General features: G+C 39.0%; 1 protein-coding gene across 1 annotated transcript; it reads right to left on the minus strand.

Annotated features, from left to right (window-relative positions):
• Nucleotides 1-873: 873 nt before the first annotated feature.
• CEP97 (centrosomal protein 97) lies at nucleotides 874-19756 on the minus strand. The gene is made up of 11 exons (XM_054577338.1): nucleotides 19666-19756; nucleotides 17562-17704; nucleotides 16672-16830; nucleotides 15061-15162; nucleotides 13535-13648; nucleotides 12813-12979; nucleotides 8748-8912; nucleotides 8020-8144; nucleotides 6456-7218; nucleotides 3204-3279; nucleotides 874-1635 (listed from the first exon to the last, which is right to left on the minus strand). Exons 1-11 carry the CDS (start codon nucleotides 19706-19708, stop codon nucleotides 910-912), a joined length of 2583 nt encoding a protein of 860 aa, XP_054433313.1. The 5' UTR covers nucleotides 19709-19756; the 3' UTR covers nucleotides 874-909.
• Nucleotides 19757-20390: the final 634 nt, after the last annotated feature.

Genomic DNA, 20390 nt, shown 5'->3' on the forward strand with positions numbered 1-20390 from the left:
ATAAATGACCATGGACCTTCTGCTGAACTACAGAGTGCAAATATAAAGCAGGAACGTGAAATGAACAAACTTTAATTTCTGACAATATATTGGCACACAAATGTTTATCTGTGAGGCAAAAAAGAAAATGAAAAGATAATAAATGTTTGCCATGACAGTATTCAAAATGAATGGAGCCTACTGTTTTTCTTATCTAAGAGAAATATTCTTATGTTGCCTCTTTAAATAAGCTTGATTTTAATTATGGATGGAATCACTTGGCTTCATATGTTAAAACTCATACGTGACATAGTTTTCCATGAGACAATGTAATCATCTCCATGGAAAAATCCTACAACCTTACCTTCTTGCCCTATTTGCTTATTAAAAGGCTTTCCTTGACTCATAAAGGAGGAAAAAAGGCTTAAAAACACAAGTTCTTCCTCCAAGAAGGCTGGCAAATTTCAGTAGTTCACAATCTTCATATGTTATATACATTCACTTTAACAAATTGCATTCTTCACTACACATTTCCTCACACAGAGGAGTCAAAATTCTTATTTATATCTTTAAGGTAATTTTTTCTATCTTCTTTAATGTATTCTAGTTTATTTTTGAAAGGAAATGAATACATAAAAAAACAGGAACACTGTTGATGAAATTCAGTTGTTAAGAAATAAAGTGCTTATGGCTTCCAATATAAATATTGTTTGATACATTAGAGCTAAGTAAAAAAGCTAACCAATCAAAATGAAGACTGACCTCAGAATCTAGAATTTGGAAAATATGAGACAAAGAACACAGTTCTATATGAATAGTAAGAAAATTGGGGGGGGGGGGGATATTCCCATTACTCTGAAAAGAAAAGACAAGAAAACTGAAAATACTCTTAAGAAAAGTGGATTTCTGCTTCTGAAGCAACCAGACATGCTACACAGTAATACCAACATGCAATACTTGAAATGTAGAATCACATTCTGACTGCTGCCCTTGAACTTCTGTATTCAATTTACAATCCTCTGGAGTCTGTCTGTTTTCATCTTGCAAAGTAGGAGGTATGCCACGAGTATCATCAACAGAAGCACTGTCAGACCCTTCTAGCTTTTCAGGGGAAGAAGCCATGTGAAGCATACTATCTCCTGCCCCTTCAGCAAAATTTGTCCTCTCATCTGAATCTTCTAACTCTTGAACTGAAGTTAAATACTGTTCAAGTAGATTATTATCCAGCTCATTGTTTGAGCTTTCCTTACTCTGCTCACTATGTTCTTCACTAACATCCTCCATATCTGCCTCTTTGCAATATTTGACTGTGTCAATGGAATTCCCCATTACAGAACTAACACTGCTTTCTGTGGAACTTTTTTCAAAATCCAAAGAATCATGCAAACAGTGAACTTGTTCTATTAGGGAGGAATGAAAACCAGAGTCTGGAAATTCTGGTGAGGATTTCTCTTGAGGAGCTTCGCCAGGAACAATGCACCCATCAGAACTTTGATCAGAAGAGGGTTCCTGGCTTTGGGTGAAAAATGGAGTCATTCCATTTGGAGCCTCTTCTTGTACAGATGGCACCACAGTACTTGATGCAGGAGGACCATCAGTATGCCAGGAACTTAGATGCTGGTCCACGGTCTGTTGCCAAACTTGTAGAGACCTTACCTATAAACCAAAGGACGTAGTTTTATTATAAAATAAAAATCATGCCTGTTTTATAATCATCCTTTGAGCTTTTTTCCCAAAACACATGAAGCTGGTAAATGGCACACAGCAATACTGGAGTTAGAAACGGCCTCACTTCCCTTACCCTTTCCATGGCCCTTGCAGCCCAAGCCTTGGTCATAAAAGGCCCTCACCAGGACAGCAGGGATGGGCCAAAGCAATTCTCTTGCTTCTACTGGGAAAACAATCAGAAGTAAAACAGCACATGTCTAGCTGACTGACGGGTCAATAACATACTCAATTTACACTGAGGTCCCTATGACAAGACAGGTTAGAGCCTGCTAACGAAAGCAGATTGTCTAACATAAGCAGGGTCTCATTTTAAATATCCATTGGAGATAAGTATAAATATTATTTAACAATATAGTATATACAACTCTAAAATACCTCAAAATAGCCTGAGTTCTTGGTAATAAGACCTTTACATTTTTAAAGAACAATGAAGATCTCAAAATTTTATTGTAACATCTGCAATGAAATAACAATATATAGAATTTTTTAGTTTCCCTTTGACTGCCCTTCAAGGAAATCACTGATAGCAGTTTGATATGTGTCCTTCCAGACCTTTTACTATGTATTTTCAAATACAAAGGGAGTTTTTAAAATCAAGTGGAACACTAAGTTCTGCAATTTGCTGGTTTTCACTGAACAGTGTTATTTCAGAGACTTTTCCAGGTCAGTCCATACTATTCCCTTCTTCTTTTTAACTGTCCCATAGCATTCCATAATATTGTTATTTCTATAATTTATTTAGGCACTCTTCTACTAGTAATTATAAAACTTTACAAAGGTCTTTTGAATTTTATAGTTAAAATCCTGTTGCAAGAAATTCTTCTATAAAAATATTTCTAAGGAATTATCAAGAAATATTTGATAGGATACAATCATAATAAAACCCAGCTGTCTGATCTGTCCCTAAAGTGTGCTATTACAGGATGCAAACTCTCTCCCAAGAAGTCATGCATACTTTTTAGGACATGCATATTGTAACCATCATATTCCATGGTTGGCACCTTTCATTCAAATATCCCCAAGATACACAAGATAGATAGTTACAATAAATTTCAAATTCAGTGTTTTACATGTACATATTGGAAAGTTATAACATTCTTCAGTTTAGCCACTCTCCTCTTTATACTTCTTTATCTTTCTGGTCAAAGTTATAAAATTACTTTTTTTCATAGATTGGGACAAAGATCATATTTGTTGATCTTCCTGAAATCAATTAAGTCATTATTTCTTCCATGCACTCTTATATCTATATAATTACCTTGTTCATTATATTTTGTAATAAAGGCATCTGCAATGAAAAAAAATTACTTTTTTTCAGATTAAATAAAATGTAACAAAGTTCGCTGTACTAGTTCCAAGTTACTGGCAAAGGGTATAAATTACACCCTTGACTTGGGAAAGGGTGCTCAGTATGCCTAACTATCTATAATTATCTTATGAAATCTAAAATGTTTCTCTGTTCACACATTAGGTAAAAATGCAGGAAGGGGGTTTACCTGGTTCCAAAGGAATCTGACAGCCTCTTCTTGTACAAAAGTTTTAATACGTTCTTCATCTCTTTCTTTTCTTAATCTATAATAATTCAAAATGCATTACTGACACAAGGAAGGATGCTTTGACTTGCACTTCTTGTAACAATGAATAAACACATGGCTTGTAGAGAGATTAAAAAACAACTAATAGCCCTTTCCACTTTTAAACTCTTAGCTGAAACAAACTGTAAACCGTGACTCAACAAAACCAGTGAGACATGACTGAAATTCAGATTACATTGGTTCCACAAAGTATTGCCAGTGATGAAAAATAAAATAAAATATTAAATGGCTCCTTAGCTGACCTCAGTTTCCCAGCCAAACAAATCAAAGGGGCAGCAGTTGCAGAAAGGACTAGGGTCACACCAAGAAACACCTGCTAAGAGACTAGCAGGACAACCCCATCAAACCTCCTGTTTGCCCAGGTTCCCAACAAACTTTTTGTTATATTATCAACAGACAACCCCCAACCTCATCCCATCACTTCTCCTCATTCATTCAAGTCTTACTCTGGGCTCACTCTCCACGCTTACACCTATCACAGACCTAGGCTCCCCTAGTTGTCTGTTATCTCCCAGACTGTCACCGCCATCCTGTTCTGAACCTTTGCCTCAGTTCTCCAGTCTTGGCCCCTGAGCTCTTCTCCTGTGACACCTAAGACTCCTGAACTGCAGTCAGCAAACTCCCTTATACAGGGTTGGGCAAAAGGAGGTTTAAAGAGGTGTATAGTTGTTTGTATGGAAAATAAATACAATAATTAACAAATAATACAAGAATAAACTGTGTTGCATACTCACAACTGTACACCTCCTTTAGCCTCGCCCTGTATAGTCAAGCTCTTACACGAGCTTTTCCTTGCCAAGTCAGACCTACTTCTGAGGGCACTGTAGCCCTATCCAGTAGAAGCTATCTTTTTCAATCAATCATTAGGGTCAGAAGGTTGTTTCTCACTGCTGTGTAGAAACTATTCTTTACTTTCTTCCTTGAAGAACTAAATCTCTACAAACTCTCTTCAAGTACGTACCAACTTCCCATTATCTGCCCCATTCACTGAAGAGTTAGGACCAGTCTTTCTCGCTGCCCCATTCCTGTCATCATTTCTGGGGCCCTTAACATTCCCATGGATGCGCTAAGAATAATCTACCCCCTGTCACCCACTCTCACTGTCTCACTCTAGACCCAGTCATTTATTTTGACTAGACCATCTTCAAAAATCATTCCAAGCGCCCACACAAACCATTACCTCCTATCGTCCCAGTTCACCTGCTCTTGCACCCCACTGCAACAATCTAGACCTCTGAACTAACGATTCCTCCTTCTTGTTTTTTCTTTTACCTCGTTTAAACTCCAAGATCGATCATTATAATTATCCCATCCACATATCTTCAATTCCCTTGCCCTTCCTTCTCTCCACTACCATACACATCTGGAAAAAAAAAATGATACCTGGCTGAAGCAAATTATCTACCCCCCAATCAGAAGAGAACAGCTGAGAATTGCTGATGAAAATCATAACACCCGACCTATTGTTTTGCACTTAAAGTTTTCCACACATTGCCCAGCAATCCTTCTCCATTCCCTTTATGAGTTCACTTTTAAAATGAATACCTCGCACCTCACATCTCTCTCAAACCTCCCACACCCTCACCCCTGCATTTTCAAATGTTGGCCACATCTTAAATATTACTGAAAAAAGGAGAAGTGTCCATCACACAGGACTTCCCCACCCCCTACCATCAAGCCTACCACCATACCTGCTCTTGTCCTCCCTCAGGCCACTCCCTCTACTCGTGCACTGGACCCCTTCCTCTCCTACCTTCTCAGGAACGTCAATCCTGCACGTCTTCCTTTCATCTGTGCCATCAGTTTTCCCTCTTTATAGAATCATTTCCATCAACACATAAACATGCTCTTTATCTATCTTTAAAAAAGAATTTTCCTTAACTCCAAATTCTCCTCCTGCTCTTCTTTTCCTCGCAGCAACATGTCCTAAAAGAGTTGGCCACATTCACTCTTCACCTCTCGTCACTATTCAACCCATTCCAAACTGTCTTCATCCCACGAGGCTGAAGCTGCTCTTGTGAACTTGACTGGGCAGGAAAGGGTTAACTCATTAGGACTGGTGTGTTCAAACCTATTCTAAAGCTAGAAATGGCTTTGATTGGCTCCTAGGAGATAATCTGTGAGCTCTTGGAATATCCTGCCTGGTAAGAACATCTGTATATATGTGGCCTTGGGCTAAAGCAGATAGTTTGTTTTCTGGTGAATAAGTATTTTGTGACTGATCCCCAATAAAAATCCTGGATGTCAAGGTTTGAGTGAACTTCCCTGGCTGGCAACACCTCACAGGTGTTGTACACACGTTGTTGCTGGGAGAATCAAACCCCGTCTGTACAACTCCACCAGGAAAGGACAACTAAAAGCTGTGCCCTGTTTCTCCTAGACTCTGCCCTATCTGCCTTTCTTATATGCTGAATTTAATGTGTATCCTTTCATTATAATAAACCATAATCATGAATAGAACAGCTTTCCTGAGTCCTTTCAGCAAATCATCAAACCCAAGGATAGTCTCGGGGACCCCAAAAGAGCCACCAATAATCCCCAGCTTTTCAATCTAATGTACACGTCTCTGTCCTCCCTACAGCACCTCTCTTCTCTACCAAAACATTTTCTGGATGGATCTGGGACACACACTCTCCTAGTTTTCTTCCACTCTGGCTGTTCCTCCTCAGTCTCTTTCACTGCCTTCTCCTCTGGTTGGCAGGCAGTAAAACATGTGAGCCACAGAATTAAGGCATAATCCTACTCTTGCCCCAGAATTTTAGCCCTTTTAAATCCCTGCTTTTTTTCTTTAATTCTGAAGTCACCTAGTTGGTTCTATGTAGACTTTCTCATCTTCTCATTCTGTACATTGTTTTTCTACATTTTCTGTACATTTCTGTGTTTATGTTTAAGATGTGTATAAGACATGTATTCATTCAACATTTATTACTATACTCCATCTCTGTACCAACTGCTGTGCTAGACACACAGATGCATATGATTGTCTCTGCCCTCAAGATGCTTCCAGTATATTTTAGGAGACAAGTAAACCAAGAGTGACAACATGAAACATGCCCTGACCACATCATCGATGATTCAGTGTTCTGGATCAACTCTAAGAATCTGATGCCCCAAAACCAACAAAGCTGCACCCGAACAGGACTTTCAACCCACCTCCTTATTTCATCAGTGAGGCAGACAATGTGCTCCTGCATTCTACGCAGCCGGATTTCATAACGCACATCTTTAACTTGAGGGTTGTAATTCCTGGCATAAAATCCCCTCCAACAGGCCTGCAGTGTTGTGGCTGCTTCATTCAATTTCTGAAGGGTAACTTTATCTTGTCCCAAAGCAACAGATCTCTGGGTTAAAGCCATGCAGAGAAGTTCCTCTGAAGCACTTTCAGACATGATTTCTTCACTGTCTGGCTGTGTATGAAAGACATTGTGTCCAACTGAGTCAGAAAAAGATGTAAGACTGAGGGAGTCACCTTTCAAGACAGCGCTGGTTACTGTTGGCTCAGGACAAGGTAACAGCCCATCTTTCTCATTTACCTCTGCACTAACTGTACTTTTCATCATCTCAATGGAATTCTCATTTGCAGCCCAAAACACTTTTTCCCCTTCCTTATCCATGTCCTGGTCTTCCTGCTCTTTCACAGATTCACCTCCATCACCATCATCTGCTAGGCCTTGAAGCTTCAGCTCAACTGTAGGTGATACTGGAGAGAGTCCTGCTGCGACTGGCATAAAAGTAGACTCTGAAGAGAGAAGACTACAGTTCAACTTGTCCTCATCTGTCTGTATGTCTTCCAGGTGCAGGTCATTTCGAGAATATCTCGTAGTGTGTGCAGAGACTGGAAAGTTACTCCTAATGGCATATAATTGATCGTCATTACTGCTCATACCAACCCAAGAATTGACTTGGATGACAGGGTCTAGAAGAATCAACAGAGTATCATTTAAACCACTAAATATCTAAAGAGGTTTCTTTTTTAAAAAAAATTTCAGCTCTATCAGGTGTAAAATTGAACATATTTGAAGTATATATTGTGGTGATTTGATATATGTACATTGTGAAAGAGTTCCAGCCATCTGGTTAATTAACACATAAATATGCATATCCCCGCATATTTATTTTTATTCTTTAGTGAACTGAGACATATGTTCAGATACATCTTCTTAATGACACCTAGTCCTTGAAATAGAGTAAAATGCAATAAAATGCCTTCGTTGATTCCTCCAATATGCCTACAACATCAAACCAAATATTTTTAAGAAAACAAACTTTTCCAATAATCATAAGAATAATCAAAGTATTAGATGAATACAAAAAGAAGTATTGCTCTGAATTTTTTAAAATTAGAAATAAAGTAGTTATCATACATACATATACATATATATAAGACCCAAATGACCACTTAATTAAAAAACGAGCCTTGGCTGGTGTGGCTCAGTGGACTGAACACCAGCCTGCAAATCAAAGGGCTACTGGTTTGATTCCCAATCACAGCACATGTGTGGATTGCGGGCCAGGCCCCCACTTAGGGGCGCACAAGAGGCAACCACACATTGATGTTTCTCTCCCTCTCTTTCTCCCTCCCTTCCCCTCACTCTGAAAATAAACAAAATGTTAAAAAAATAAAAAAGAATAAAAATTATGAAAATATGAACTTTTTCTTCTTTATATGACCAACAAATCAAACAACTTGGAGAAAACAGATCAATTAATTTCTTACCACTTTCCTGGACTGTCTGGCAATCTTGAACAGGGCTTGAATGCTCTGGTACTCTTGTTTCAACAGGAGGAAGACAAGATAACTCTTCATTTTGGCTTTGGTTCATCAACTGCCTCTGGTGAAACCTAAAAATCAATAACATCTGATGTGATCACACACACACACACACACACACACACACACACACACACACACGTTTTTCTGCTTCCTAGGTAACACTGTCAAAAGGTAGAAGTTAACAATTCTTCAAAGCAGATACCTCTAATCACTAAATTACAAGTCTCATTTCAAAGTATTGGGTAAAAAAGGTTAAGGAACTTATTTTTAAATCACATAGACAGATATCCTCATACTTGCACAAACGTTTAAGGCAGGATCTCTGATTAAAAAAAAAAAAGTAGTCACTAATTGTTCTAGCCATACTTCTTAATGTTAGTATTTAAAATCCCTTATGGAACACCTACATTATGAGGACAGATCCATTTTTTTAAAAATTCCATTCTCTCATAATGCTTGGCTCCCTCCAGGCATGATTGGCAATGCTGCTGCTGCGCAGCCATGAGGCTGCACTGCGTGGCTCAGCTCCCTGCGAGAGTGCTGCAGTGACGAAGGGCCCAAACGCCCGGAACGTGGGCTGCAGCACCTGCTACAGCCTTACTGATCCTGCAGAAAAGACTCAGGTATTTTCACTTGTGAACTCATAAGCTGCTAGAAATAAATGAGCTTACCTCTGCTTGCTCAGAATCTTCTCCAGCTTGGCATCCTCCGCAGTTTGAAGACCCAGTGTAGAAGTGAGAGGACAGACTGTAGCTAAATACTGGACAAGCTGGATATGCTGGCCAGGCCGATAGGATCTCCCCTTGCCTTGGCTATAGAGCCACTCAGCTTTCAAACTGGAATTGGGGGACATAAAGAGAAGATGACAGCAGGTAGACAAGATTTATTTTTAACAATGATCTCCCTTCTTAATTTACCTTTATAGCATCACTGGACATTCTTCATAAATAAAACTCACTCAAGTTCAAAAAGCTCTATCTTTCTGATTCACTCCCCTTACGCTTAACATAATTTAAACCTTTTTTCCTTGCTTATAGGTACTTCCAGACAGTTACACTAATAGCTCCAAGTATTTTAAAATTATTTTCAGAGAAGCAATAAGTATACCCTCCATCCACTGTCAAACTCAAGTACCTAAATGCACCACAGGTGAAACTAAAGGAATGGTTTACATAATATAACAGAAGTAACAGCTATTAAGAGAGAAAATTGAAATCTATCTGCTCTTCCTCCTTAAAAAAAACCAAACTAGTATTGAATAAAGTGATACCTGGTATTCTATTTTAAAATACTTCAACAAAAACAGTAGGGAATAGATGAAAAACAAGATTGGCAAAATGTTGGTAACTCTGGAAGCTGCATGGTATTTCGGTGTTCTTATGTTTCTCTCTACTTCTGTACATCTTGAATATCCTTTCAAAAAAGAAACATCAGTCCTGGCTGGTGTAGCTCAGTGGATTGAGTGTTGGCCTGCGAACCAAAGAGCCGCCAGTGCGCTTCCCAGAGTACATGCCTGGATTGCAGGCCATGTCCCCAGTAGGGGGCGTGTGAGAGGCAACCACACATTGCTGTTTCCCTCTCCTTCTCCTTTCCCCTCTCTCTAAAAATAAATGAATAAAATATTTTTAAAAAAGAAAGAAAAAAGGAACATCATCTCCAAAGTTCTGCTTCTTAACTAAATTTTGATTGCTAAGCAACGGAGGTGTAGTTTGGGTCTGTAAATAGTAAACAGATAGAAACAAATTCAGAAAGAATTCCAAATACTCAGGTGCTATACAAAGGTGCTAGTCTTTCCATAGGTGCACTCCTGAGAAAGCTCTTGACAAAGCACCACAGTGGTGGGTGACTGCTCCTGTGACTCTTTTCCATGATAAAGACGTTTAAGACCTGTCTACCAGGAGTCACCAAAGAACCTCAGATACTTTTCATAAGGGAGGACAATTTTAGCCTGGATGTATTTAGGAAATGCAGTATAAGGCTGGGTAGATTAAACAACTGGTAATTCCTTCCTATCCCCAGGACAATTCAGTTCCCAAGTTGGACAAGGAGAATGTTTTAAACATTGCTCAAGGCTACCCATCAGTTTTTAAGACAGTGACTCTCCCTTAGAATAATTCCTCCGCTCCCAACAGAATACTTCCAGAGATATTCTAACACCTGGGAGCACAGTGTAGACTACTGGGCTGTCTCAAACATCAACTGCAACAGCCTTTTTCCCACTAGTGTGGCATTAGTAACAATCTAGGTTCCTTAGTTTGAATATAACTTTGCCCATTCTTCTGTGGACTGACATTTGGGTAGTTTCCCAAATGTCACAAATAGCTCCCAACATTTGGAGCTAGTATGAATAAGGCTGCTATAAACATGCTTGTACACGTCTCTTCAATAGATACAAGTACCTATTTCTGTAGGGTATAAACCAGAAGTCAAATTGCTGGGCCATAGGGAATGTATTTATATGTTTAGCTTCAGTAAATACTGTCAGTTTTTCAAAGTGATTGCACCATTTACATTTGTAGAACAGTGTATAAGACTTCCAATTGCTCCACATACTCACCAACACTTAGTATTTTCTGTCCTTGTAGTATCAGCTACTCTGGTGAGAGCTGATTGGTTTAATGGCTCCAAAATAACCAAGAAAAATAATAATCTTTCTGAATCATCAAAAAGTCAGTACTGTAGTTATCTCTAGTAGGGAAGGAGGCTTTATAATGGGAGTGGAACAACGTAAATCTCTGGAGCACTGGTTATGTTCCATTCTTATTTTCAGTGATTATGTGGGTATTTGTAAATATTGTTTTTTAACTATACCTGAATTATGTGATACTCTGTAATTGTTTTTAAACCAGAGAGAAAACAATCCATCTGATAAAGGGTTATTATGAAGCTGCACTCCAACCTTTTCCTCCCTCCCAGACTTCAGTGTAGGATGCCCACAGAAAGGGGGGCTACCCCGGGACGAATGCCCACTGTTCCCTGACACCTGAAATCTCCGAAATCAAACATTTGGAAGACATTATACATGGAGGTCACAGAAATACCTAAATTACCACTTTTGGTTAGGGTAATCTTTTTAAGGTTTTATACATTCTATAACCTGAAAGCTACTTGGATTAAAACCATTTCCATGGTATAGAAACAAAGCCTTTGTATTATTTATTATTCATCTCCTCAACAAATATTTTCTGTTTTTTAACATTTGCTTTAGTTTCAAAATGCTTTAATCATAGTCCTTATCCTTAAGTATTAATGACAATTATTATTTATTAAGCACCACTGTACGACCAGTATTATGCTATATACATCCTTCATGCTCATGCTTACAGCATCCTTGAAAGTGAAGTTGTATTTCCCACATTTTACAGATGAGAGACTAAGGCTCAGAGAAGCCAAGAAACCTGGCCAGGCCACACAGCTAAGGATGGCAGGGAAAGTGAAGCCTTCTCTTGTCTCTCCTGACCAGGTCTCACCTCTCTTCTCAGATCTCTCTTTACACCAGACCCCATTTCTGCCCATCTCGCCATGCTGCCTCCCACAGGTAAAAGTGCTGCCAGTCCTACTCCTACAGAAAAATAGAACGATGTACTCCTTTCACTGAAAGAAAGATCTGGAGAGGGTAATCCCAGTTAACCCAGCTTTAGAACTATACACAATTTAAAACCAAATAAGGTTCCTGAGTACACAGCAGCACTTACTGCAGGAAAAAGGAAAAGCCACATTTTATGGTAGGCAAACCAGACTTGGCAGATGTCCCTCACCCTACACAAGCACCATCATTATGTAGCTCCTGGTGGCCATTCCTCAACAGCCCCATGTCCTATTCAGCAACTAGATAAAACAGCTGGGAGGAGGAAAAGGAAAACCTGTCTCTGATATATCACTCATCCTCTCGTCAGGAAACTCCTCAAGGGACTACTACCAGACTGCAGGACAGAAGAGCAAAAGCGGTGAGGAAGAATGTAGGTGTTGAGTCCATGAATGGAGGTACCTATGCACTGAGGGGAGGAAGTGAAAGGAGACACAGTGATAAGAATGAACTCACTTCAATTCTCACAATCCCCTCTAATTCCACCCCTTTTTGTCCACAACCGAGTTCCTTACCTCCCCTGAAGCTCTAATTCCACTCATCATGTGCCAACCTCTAGAAGACCCCATCAGGCAAGGGTCCTGTCTCCAAGCCTCAAAAAGCATCAATGACCTAGAGATGGGGGAGTCCTCATTTTGCTGCTTCACAGGTGGGAAAAGGGGAGGACCAATCAGTATTTCCGCTATTGGTTCCAAACTGGAACGCTGCATGCATTTTCCCACAGAGCCACTGTTATAAAGGGTAGTTGGGACCTAAGGTAATGTTAATACTGCCCTTACATAGCTGGTGAATTACAAGCTTCTGTAGAACTGATCTGAGACCCTCCCTACACAGCATCCACTACATGGTTTCTACATATAAGTACTCCAAGCCCCAACCAACCAGTTAACATTAGAATTTTTAGAAATCGAATTGTTGCACACTGGACACTAAGATAACTCACTAGCCACACCTAACCTCTGGAACTGATATTTATTTCTTATCCTGATTTAGGAAGGATAGAAAATCCAAAATGAGTATGATTGTACCAATGGTCTTCATTTTAAATGCACATTTCAATAAAGATTCAGTTTATTAATCTGTAGAAAGCTAGAAATGGTCTTTTCAGTAACTTCCATGACAAATGTTATGTTAAAGAGGTCACATTCACCTTTCCTTCTGAGAAATCACATATCCATCTAGGACTCTGAGGTTTAAGCACCAGCTGACGATGTATGGCCGATAGTCGAACCCTGGAATGGAAGGTGTTGCCATCACACAAGGATTGTTCATGATCGACAACTGTTCCAATTCAGTTAAGGATGCCAAGAAAGAGATCTGGAACAAAAGATGTCTTTGTTGAACAAAGTGGACTATCCAGTGTCAAGCACAGGGCTTCCGCTGATTACACATCTTTGGCAATTTGAAAATGTGACAATTCCCCTCTTGTTCTGAAAAGCGACAAGAAACACTCTTACATTATCCACTGACTTCCAAAATTCCAACAATATGGCCATCTGTCCTTGCTGCACAAAGCCCCTTGGAAAGTATCAGCACTGTTTCCCAGCAGGAGAACCCTATTTGGAAAATCTAATAGCAGCCAGAGAAAAGTGCAGTGCGCCGTATTAACGCCATTAATGTAAATGTCCCTCTACCACCAATCACTTCCAAATTGAATAATAACCGCAGCATTACATATTAAATTAAACCTTAATGACCCAGTGACTGTAAGAAAAAAAAAAGACCAGCTAGAACCAAGTGTTTCATCTTGATGGCTGTTTCTCCCAATATGCTCACAGTCCAAAAGTGAGTTCACAACCTTCTCCTGTGTTTCTCCTCCCCTCTCACAACTTTTCAGCTTCCTGGATCCCACAGAATACCCTCAAATTTTACCTCATTTAGGTCCCGAATTTCATTTTCTGCCAAAGAAAGGATAGCAAGGCTTCTGGGTAGATAAGCCGGTGCTGTTCTAAGAGAGGTGATGATGTTCCCATGCAAAAGCAGGGTCTTAAAAGTAAAAACAAGACAAATTACAAATGAAAAGATTACAAGTAAAGGGGTCTATTTTGACAAAACCAAAATGGTATGTATGAAAATAGGGGGACCTTTTTTATTATGTCTCACAGCATTCAAATCAAAGACTTAATACTAGGTCACCTTCGGTCCACTCTCTCTTTCCTTGTTCACATTCTAAGCCCAGGAAAGTTCAAAGACTTGTCCAAGAACACATACTTGGTGTAGTAACTAGCATTTTGTGAAATTTAGTTTATTAAAACATGATCAATTTCCAACATACTGGTTCATTTCCTTTTAAAATATCAAAAGTGAGGAAACTGAAAGAAAAGTCATTGAAACAATCAAATGTAAAGCAAATTTTCCAAAAGAGAAGGAGGGAGGGAGAGAAGGCCCATATTCCATAAAATGAAACTGACTCAAGGTCAGCAACAATGAGAAATCAAAAACTCTGAACACCAGATTCTAATAAAATTATGCCTCCATTTCAGGAAAAAAAAATGCTAAATCATCTTTAGTTCATCTGAATATCTTAGTATCTAGCTAAATCAAATTATTTAGAATAACTTGCATTTTTTGCTAAAGATATAGGGAACGTTGAGCTAGTAACACTCCTAAAGCTTAATGAGTTCATCTGATGCTAATAATACTTAAAGAAGCAAAATTATGGAAAATGCTTTGCATGTTTTCTGAGGCAGTTGAGTCCAACTATTACTTACTTAATTGCATAATATATTCACCTACATAAAGAGTGCTATACAAGCCCTGGCTGGTATGGCTCAGTGGACTGAGAGCCAGCCTGTGAACCAAAGGGTAGATGGGTCGATTCCCAGTGCAGGGCACATGCCTGGGTTGCAGGCCAGGTCCCCAGGAAGGGGTACGCAAGAAGCAACCACATACTGAGTTTCCCTCCCTCTCTTATTCCTTCCCTTCTCCTCTCTCTAAAAATAAATCTTTTTTTAAAAAAGCGCTGTATGCTACAGGTTTATTTCTTTTTAATTAAAGTGAAATTAACTTTGACAACTTAGTAATACCTATTACTAAAAAGACAGCAATTCTGAGTGTCAAAAAAACAGGCTCAAGTTCAGGAATAATTATGCTCAACCTCACCAACATGTTATGCACTTTCTGCAAAACTGCAAGTATGGGTAGCTTGGCATGAAAGGAATGTTGAAAGTATGGTAAATAAGAACTAACCTTAACTACAATGGCCAGTTTTAATTAAATCAGTATAGTTACAAAAAAACCCCAAAAAGTTTCATACTTCGTTTCTGCTACTGTGTTTATTATATTGAACACAATCTGTTCTTCATAGACAGCAGGCTGCTTTTAAGCCAATCAGATCACTTTCTCCTGGTATTTTAGTGTAAAATTTCAGAAATGACATAGTCAGAACACAGACTTACCTTCAGTGATATCAATTTAGATAGATCACCTATCTGGGATAAGTTATTGTCTGATAAATCGAGGTGCTGTAGAGCTGTGCAGCTACTGATCTGGTCCATGGCCTATCACAAGAAGATTATCATATTAGGTTATGTAAACAATATAAAAAACAGAAACTCTTTCTTAGTTCCTCATAACTGAGTTTCCTGCCTCTTTTGCTTATTTTTGGAAGCAGAGGAATGGCGCTTAGCAAGAAAAAGAGAAAGCAGTGCTAACAATTTGGTAAATGTTAGGTAGCAAGCTTCTACCTTCATCATCACTCTCAGAGTAGAGAATCATATCATCCCAGATATTTAGAGCCTGAAGAAACCTTAGTGATGACACATGATAGTTGGGTGGGCATAGACTTTACAAGTTAATCTTGACTCTGTAACTTCCTATATGTATGACTTCAGGCAACTGACTTAACTTCTCTATACTTCAGTTTCTTCTTCTATATAATTGGCATAATGATGCTACCTATTGGGTTAGCCAAAAAGTCTGTAATTTTTTTTTCCATATAAGACACATTTTTCATTTCCACCAATAACTACTGATTTGGATATTTTGAGTACGTCAGCTATTTCCCCTCTATTGGCCTCTAGTGGGTAGAGGCCAAAGCATAAGACAGACCCACAGGAAAGAGTTATTTGGACAAAATGCCAAGAGTACCAAGACATTTCGTCGACAGTCGATCAGTTACAGCTCCTTCTCTATACACTGCACACACCTTTTTTTTTGCATTTCAGTTGCATTTTTACCTTTCTTAAAATAATAAAGCATAATACGCTGAAAATGTTGAGTACCGTCTTCCATCTTCAATCTTAAAATGGCTGCACAAAAATTCACCAGTTTTGATAAGTTTTTTTTTGAAATGCACACTGATGTGACAGCTGCCACAATACAATCTAACAAAACTGTTTCGAATGAAGTGAAAGACAACTAAGCACTACTAGAGTCATCTTACAGAAAAAACTAAAGACAATTTTTGGACAACCCAATACCTTATAGACTGTCATGAGACTGAGTTAATACAGTTAAGATGCTTACAATAATATCCAGTGAAGCAAAAATATAGAAAATGCCTACCTAGCCTCAATTAATTGTTCAATAAAAGTCAGCTATTAATCTCATTTAATCTACTCCTCTCATCCAGCAACTGAAAAGCAAGACACAAAGATATTTATTAACTTGCACAAAATTATAGAGTTACTAAATGGTGGAAGTAGGACTAGAATCCAGATTTCCTGACTTTTAAAACAGTATATTCTCCACTCTTCCATTAAACATTTACTTAATGCAGCATGGTAGAGTTTCCCTCCTAACATTTCATTCTGTTTGAGCCACTTTTCTAATATAACATAGATTCTTTGTTCACATTTAAAAGAATATTGTACTATATTGTATGTTTAAAAAAGTTCATTTTAGTTTAGGTTAACTAAAATTATCCCTGCAGTGTGTTAGTAGGTACTTTCAAATTTTATTCTATTCATTTCTATAGTGCTTGAATTTCTTTTTTAGGGTGTATACTATTGTAAATTAAAAAAAGTAAACATAATCACTAAAAACAAAACAAAGCAAAAACAGTTCACCTTGAGATTATTTCCTGCCAAATTCAGCCACTCCAAGTGTACTAGCTCCTTTAGCCCTTCCACGTAGCCAATGCTATTGTGAGGCAAATTTAACACACGCAGTTGGGTCAGTTTGGCCACACCCATCATCCGTACCAACCGATTGTTAGCCACTGACAGCTATGGAAAGGAAACATATCATTACTTTTGGGGATATAATATATAGATTATGTTCACATTAGGGTGCTTATAAAGATTTGCTTATATGGCCAAACATTCCCAAATATATAAACCCAATTTGTGCTTTTCACATACATTATCTACATATTCCACAGAGTGACTATATTTTGTTGTTGCTGCTGCTGTTACTCCTAAACAATGGAAAATACACATTAAACATTAACCTCAGCAATCAAATCTCCTATTACCAAAGAGAAAACATCATTAACACAGCAACTACTAGAGAATGTAAGCTCCATGAATGAGATCCTTAAACTGTCTCAGCAAAAATCTAGAACAGTACCAGAAACATAAGGGGGAGCCCAATAAACATTTATTCAAGGAAGGAAGGAAGGAAGGAAGTTGGAAGGAAGGAAGGAAGAAGGAAGGAAGGAAGGAAGGAAGGAAGCAAGGAACTCTTTACTTCCATCATGAGGTAAGAAAGGTTTTCTTAACACAGTATTTTGCCAACATAAAATATTGGCTTTTTTTTTTTTTAAACAAATGCTTCTTTTTCCAGTCCATTCAAATGCAGCACATATCTGTCCATCTTCAGGAGAAACAGCCATATAAAGATTTATAACACTACTTTCCAAGCCTGCATAGTAACTTTTCTTAGGTTATTTTATTGTTTTATTAGATCTAATAATAAATTGGTTCTATATCACTCTTTCCCCAGATACAATACCTACCTGTATTAATCGTCTGCATTTCTCAAGATTTTCCAATTTAATAATCTGATTTTTATCCAGAATCAAAGTATGAGTATCTGCTTCACAGGGTAAGTTTGCACTTAACTTCTGAAGCCCCTGCCCTGTCCAATTGACCACTGATCCTTAAAAAGAGAAGGGAAATTATTAGCAAACACAAATAAAACTGCTGAGCATACAAATGGAATTACACTCATAATATCCCATTCAGAGTTAGAAAACACTAAAGCACAATATAAAAATTTTAAAACAAATGCAATCAAATTCCTAAGGACCACAGTTTATTATTCACTTGCTCTAGAAATATCAAACTACACCAAGATTTGTGATATTCTACTCAAGTTTCTATGATGAAATACTTTGGAATTCTTCACATTTAAATATGAAATAATAGTTTCATATTTTATACCTAAGTAATGATAGTATTTTTTAAGTGGAACTCGTCTTTTGTTAAGAGATTAACCTGCTTACTACCTTACTACCAGTATATTCCGAAGTGACCAAAATCGACGTATACACTTCAGTTAACTTATCTACAAAATGGGAATAATGCACCTAATTCATTAAATTGATGTGGGGATGAAAACAGACACCATATCAACAGCACTCAGCCCCATCCCTGGCACACAGTACTCCATAATGTATCGAGCTGGCCAAAAAGTTCATTCAGTTTTTTCTGACAGATGGCTCTAATAGCGTTTAGTTGTCTTGAACTGCATTCCAAAACATTTTGTTACACTGTATCGTGACAGCTGTTATATCAACGTGCATTTCAAAAAAAAAAAAAAAAATGTACCACAATTGGTGAACGGACTTTTTGGCCAAGTCAATAATTTAGTACAACAGATGTCAAAATCCTGACTCCACCAGTTCACCATTGGGCAAGTTAATATCTCCTTGGGGCTCACTTTTCTACTCTGTAAGATGTATTTGATAATACCGGCTTATCATGTTGTTCTACAGAGAAAATGAAATGATGTAAAAGTCTAAAAAAAAAACACTCAAAATATCGTCTAGCTCATACAAAATGTGCTCTATAAATGTTTTTGGTACTGCTGTAAATTGCCTTGGTGGGTTAGGAAGGTGGAGTTTAAAAGCAGGTATCAGAGGGGGACGGGGCCAGAGAAACTGCCAGTTTCCAATTTATACCCAAATTAAGACTACTGCGGGAAATAATTATTTGACAATGCTTTTCTGAAGAGATTCAACGTTTTCCCGTTGTCTAACGGCTTCTAGCATTTGGGGTTGGGGGCAGGCATGAAAGGGTTGGGTCATGGAATTCTCTGAGAATCTGATAAAGCTGTGTACTGTGTACCAGGAAAACACATAGCCTTTGCACACAATACCAAAGAGTCGACTGCCCCCTCCCCCCCCAAACATAATGAGCCTCTCATCTAAGCCGCAGAGGAAGGCCTCGACTCAGCCATGCCCAGACCCAAACCGCTGATGCTGAGCCTCAGACCTGTAACGAAAACAAAGGAGCTCTGCTCACGCCCGGCGGCTCCGGGTCAAAGAAGCATCCGCGTTCTGCGCTTCACTGGGCAGCGACCAAACCCGACCCCAGGATTCCGAACTGTGGGCTCTAGATCACTCCCATATTTTATCACAGCCACCGGACCCTTCCAAGAAAGAGTTCAACGTCTAGAAAGCTGTTTCTGACAAAGGGGGTCCTGAACGTTCTAGGAACAGAAAGGAAAGAGGGACAGTAAAGCGAAAAAGGGGGATCCTGCAGTTTCCACTCAGGTAACCAGAACTCAAAGTAAACATCCTAGAAAGGTTACGGCGGTCCGAAACCCACCCCCTCAAAGAGCCTAAGGAGCCCCGGAGCCAGGGCGCCCGGCTGTGCGAAGAGCCCTGGGGGCTGTAGTCCCCCAAACCGGCTCCCACCGAGACGCCGGAGAGCTAGGCAGAACCCGGGGACTACAACTCCCAGAAGGCACAGCGCCTCTACGACGCCCACAGACTCCTACCGAAAGAACTGGTCCAGGACTGTACCCCTAAAACCCAGGCTTTTTCTCTATCAGGTAATTATTTAATTCAGTTCCATGAAGTAAGAGTTGGGACTCAGGGGTGAGGATAGCCTTACCTTCTCCAGGAGGCAAAGCTGCATCGGCGCGTGCCACCGCCATACTTCCCGCTTGTTAATAATACCAAGCAACCGTCCTCCAGCTGCTCAGTGGAACTTGTAGTAGGGAGAACGGGCGGGAAACTACAGCTCCCAGAATGCACGGCGCTCAGACGGTCCAATTGGCTGCCCACGCCTGATGCTGAAATATCTGGGTTAGAATCAGAGTCGCAGTGAATTCAGGAACCCTGATCAACTTTCCTTATTGGACAGGTTAGCAAACTGTTTCATGAGATGATCACTTCACTCTCCCTTTTCTAGTCATTTGCGAAATTTGACACTTACCATCGGGCTGATTGTATGATCGCTCGACGGAATTTGCACTCCGAATTTGAGAGCTCATTGCCAGGAGTCTTTTTGTAGGAACTTCCCTTTCTTTGGACAATTCTGCATAAATTGTAAGTTTTCAATTCTGCTCTAGGAATGAGTTGGGCAATCTCCTTGAAACCGACCAAAATGAATACATTTTATTTGAAAATTTAGTGAAAGCATGCTGGGATAGAAGCTTTTATACAGTATTTTTAAGTAGTGGTTCTTCAATATTTAACATAATTTTAGGCCTGGGAGTATATTTGATAAGTATAAACCTACAATTTTTCCAGGGAGTATACAAAACAAGTTTACAATATACCGGTAGTCTCCAAACTAAAGAAATACACCGTTTAAGTGAAGGAGAGTAGGATCAC

The sequence above is a fragment of the Pteronotus mesoamericanus genome, unplaced genomic scaffold (assembly GCF_021234165.1).
Source record: "Pteronotus mesoamericanus isolate MK-2021 breed Mesoamerican mustached bat unplaced genomic scaffold, CSHL_Meso_final contig_42, whole genome shotgun sequence".
Lineage (NCBI taxonomy): Eukaryota > Metazoa > Chordata > Mammalia > Chiroptera > Mormoopidae > Pteronotus > Pteronotus mesoamericanus.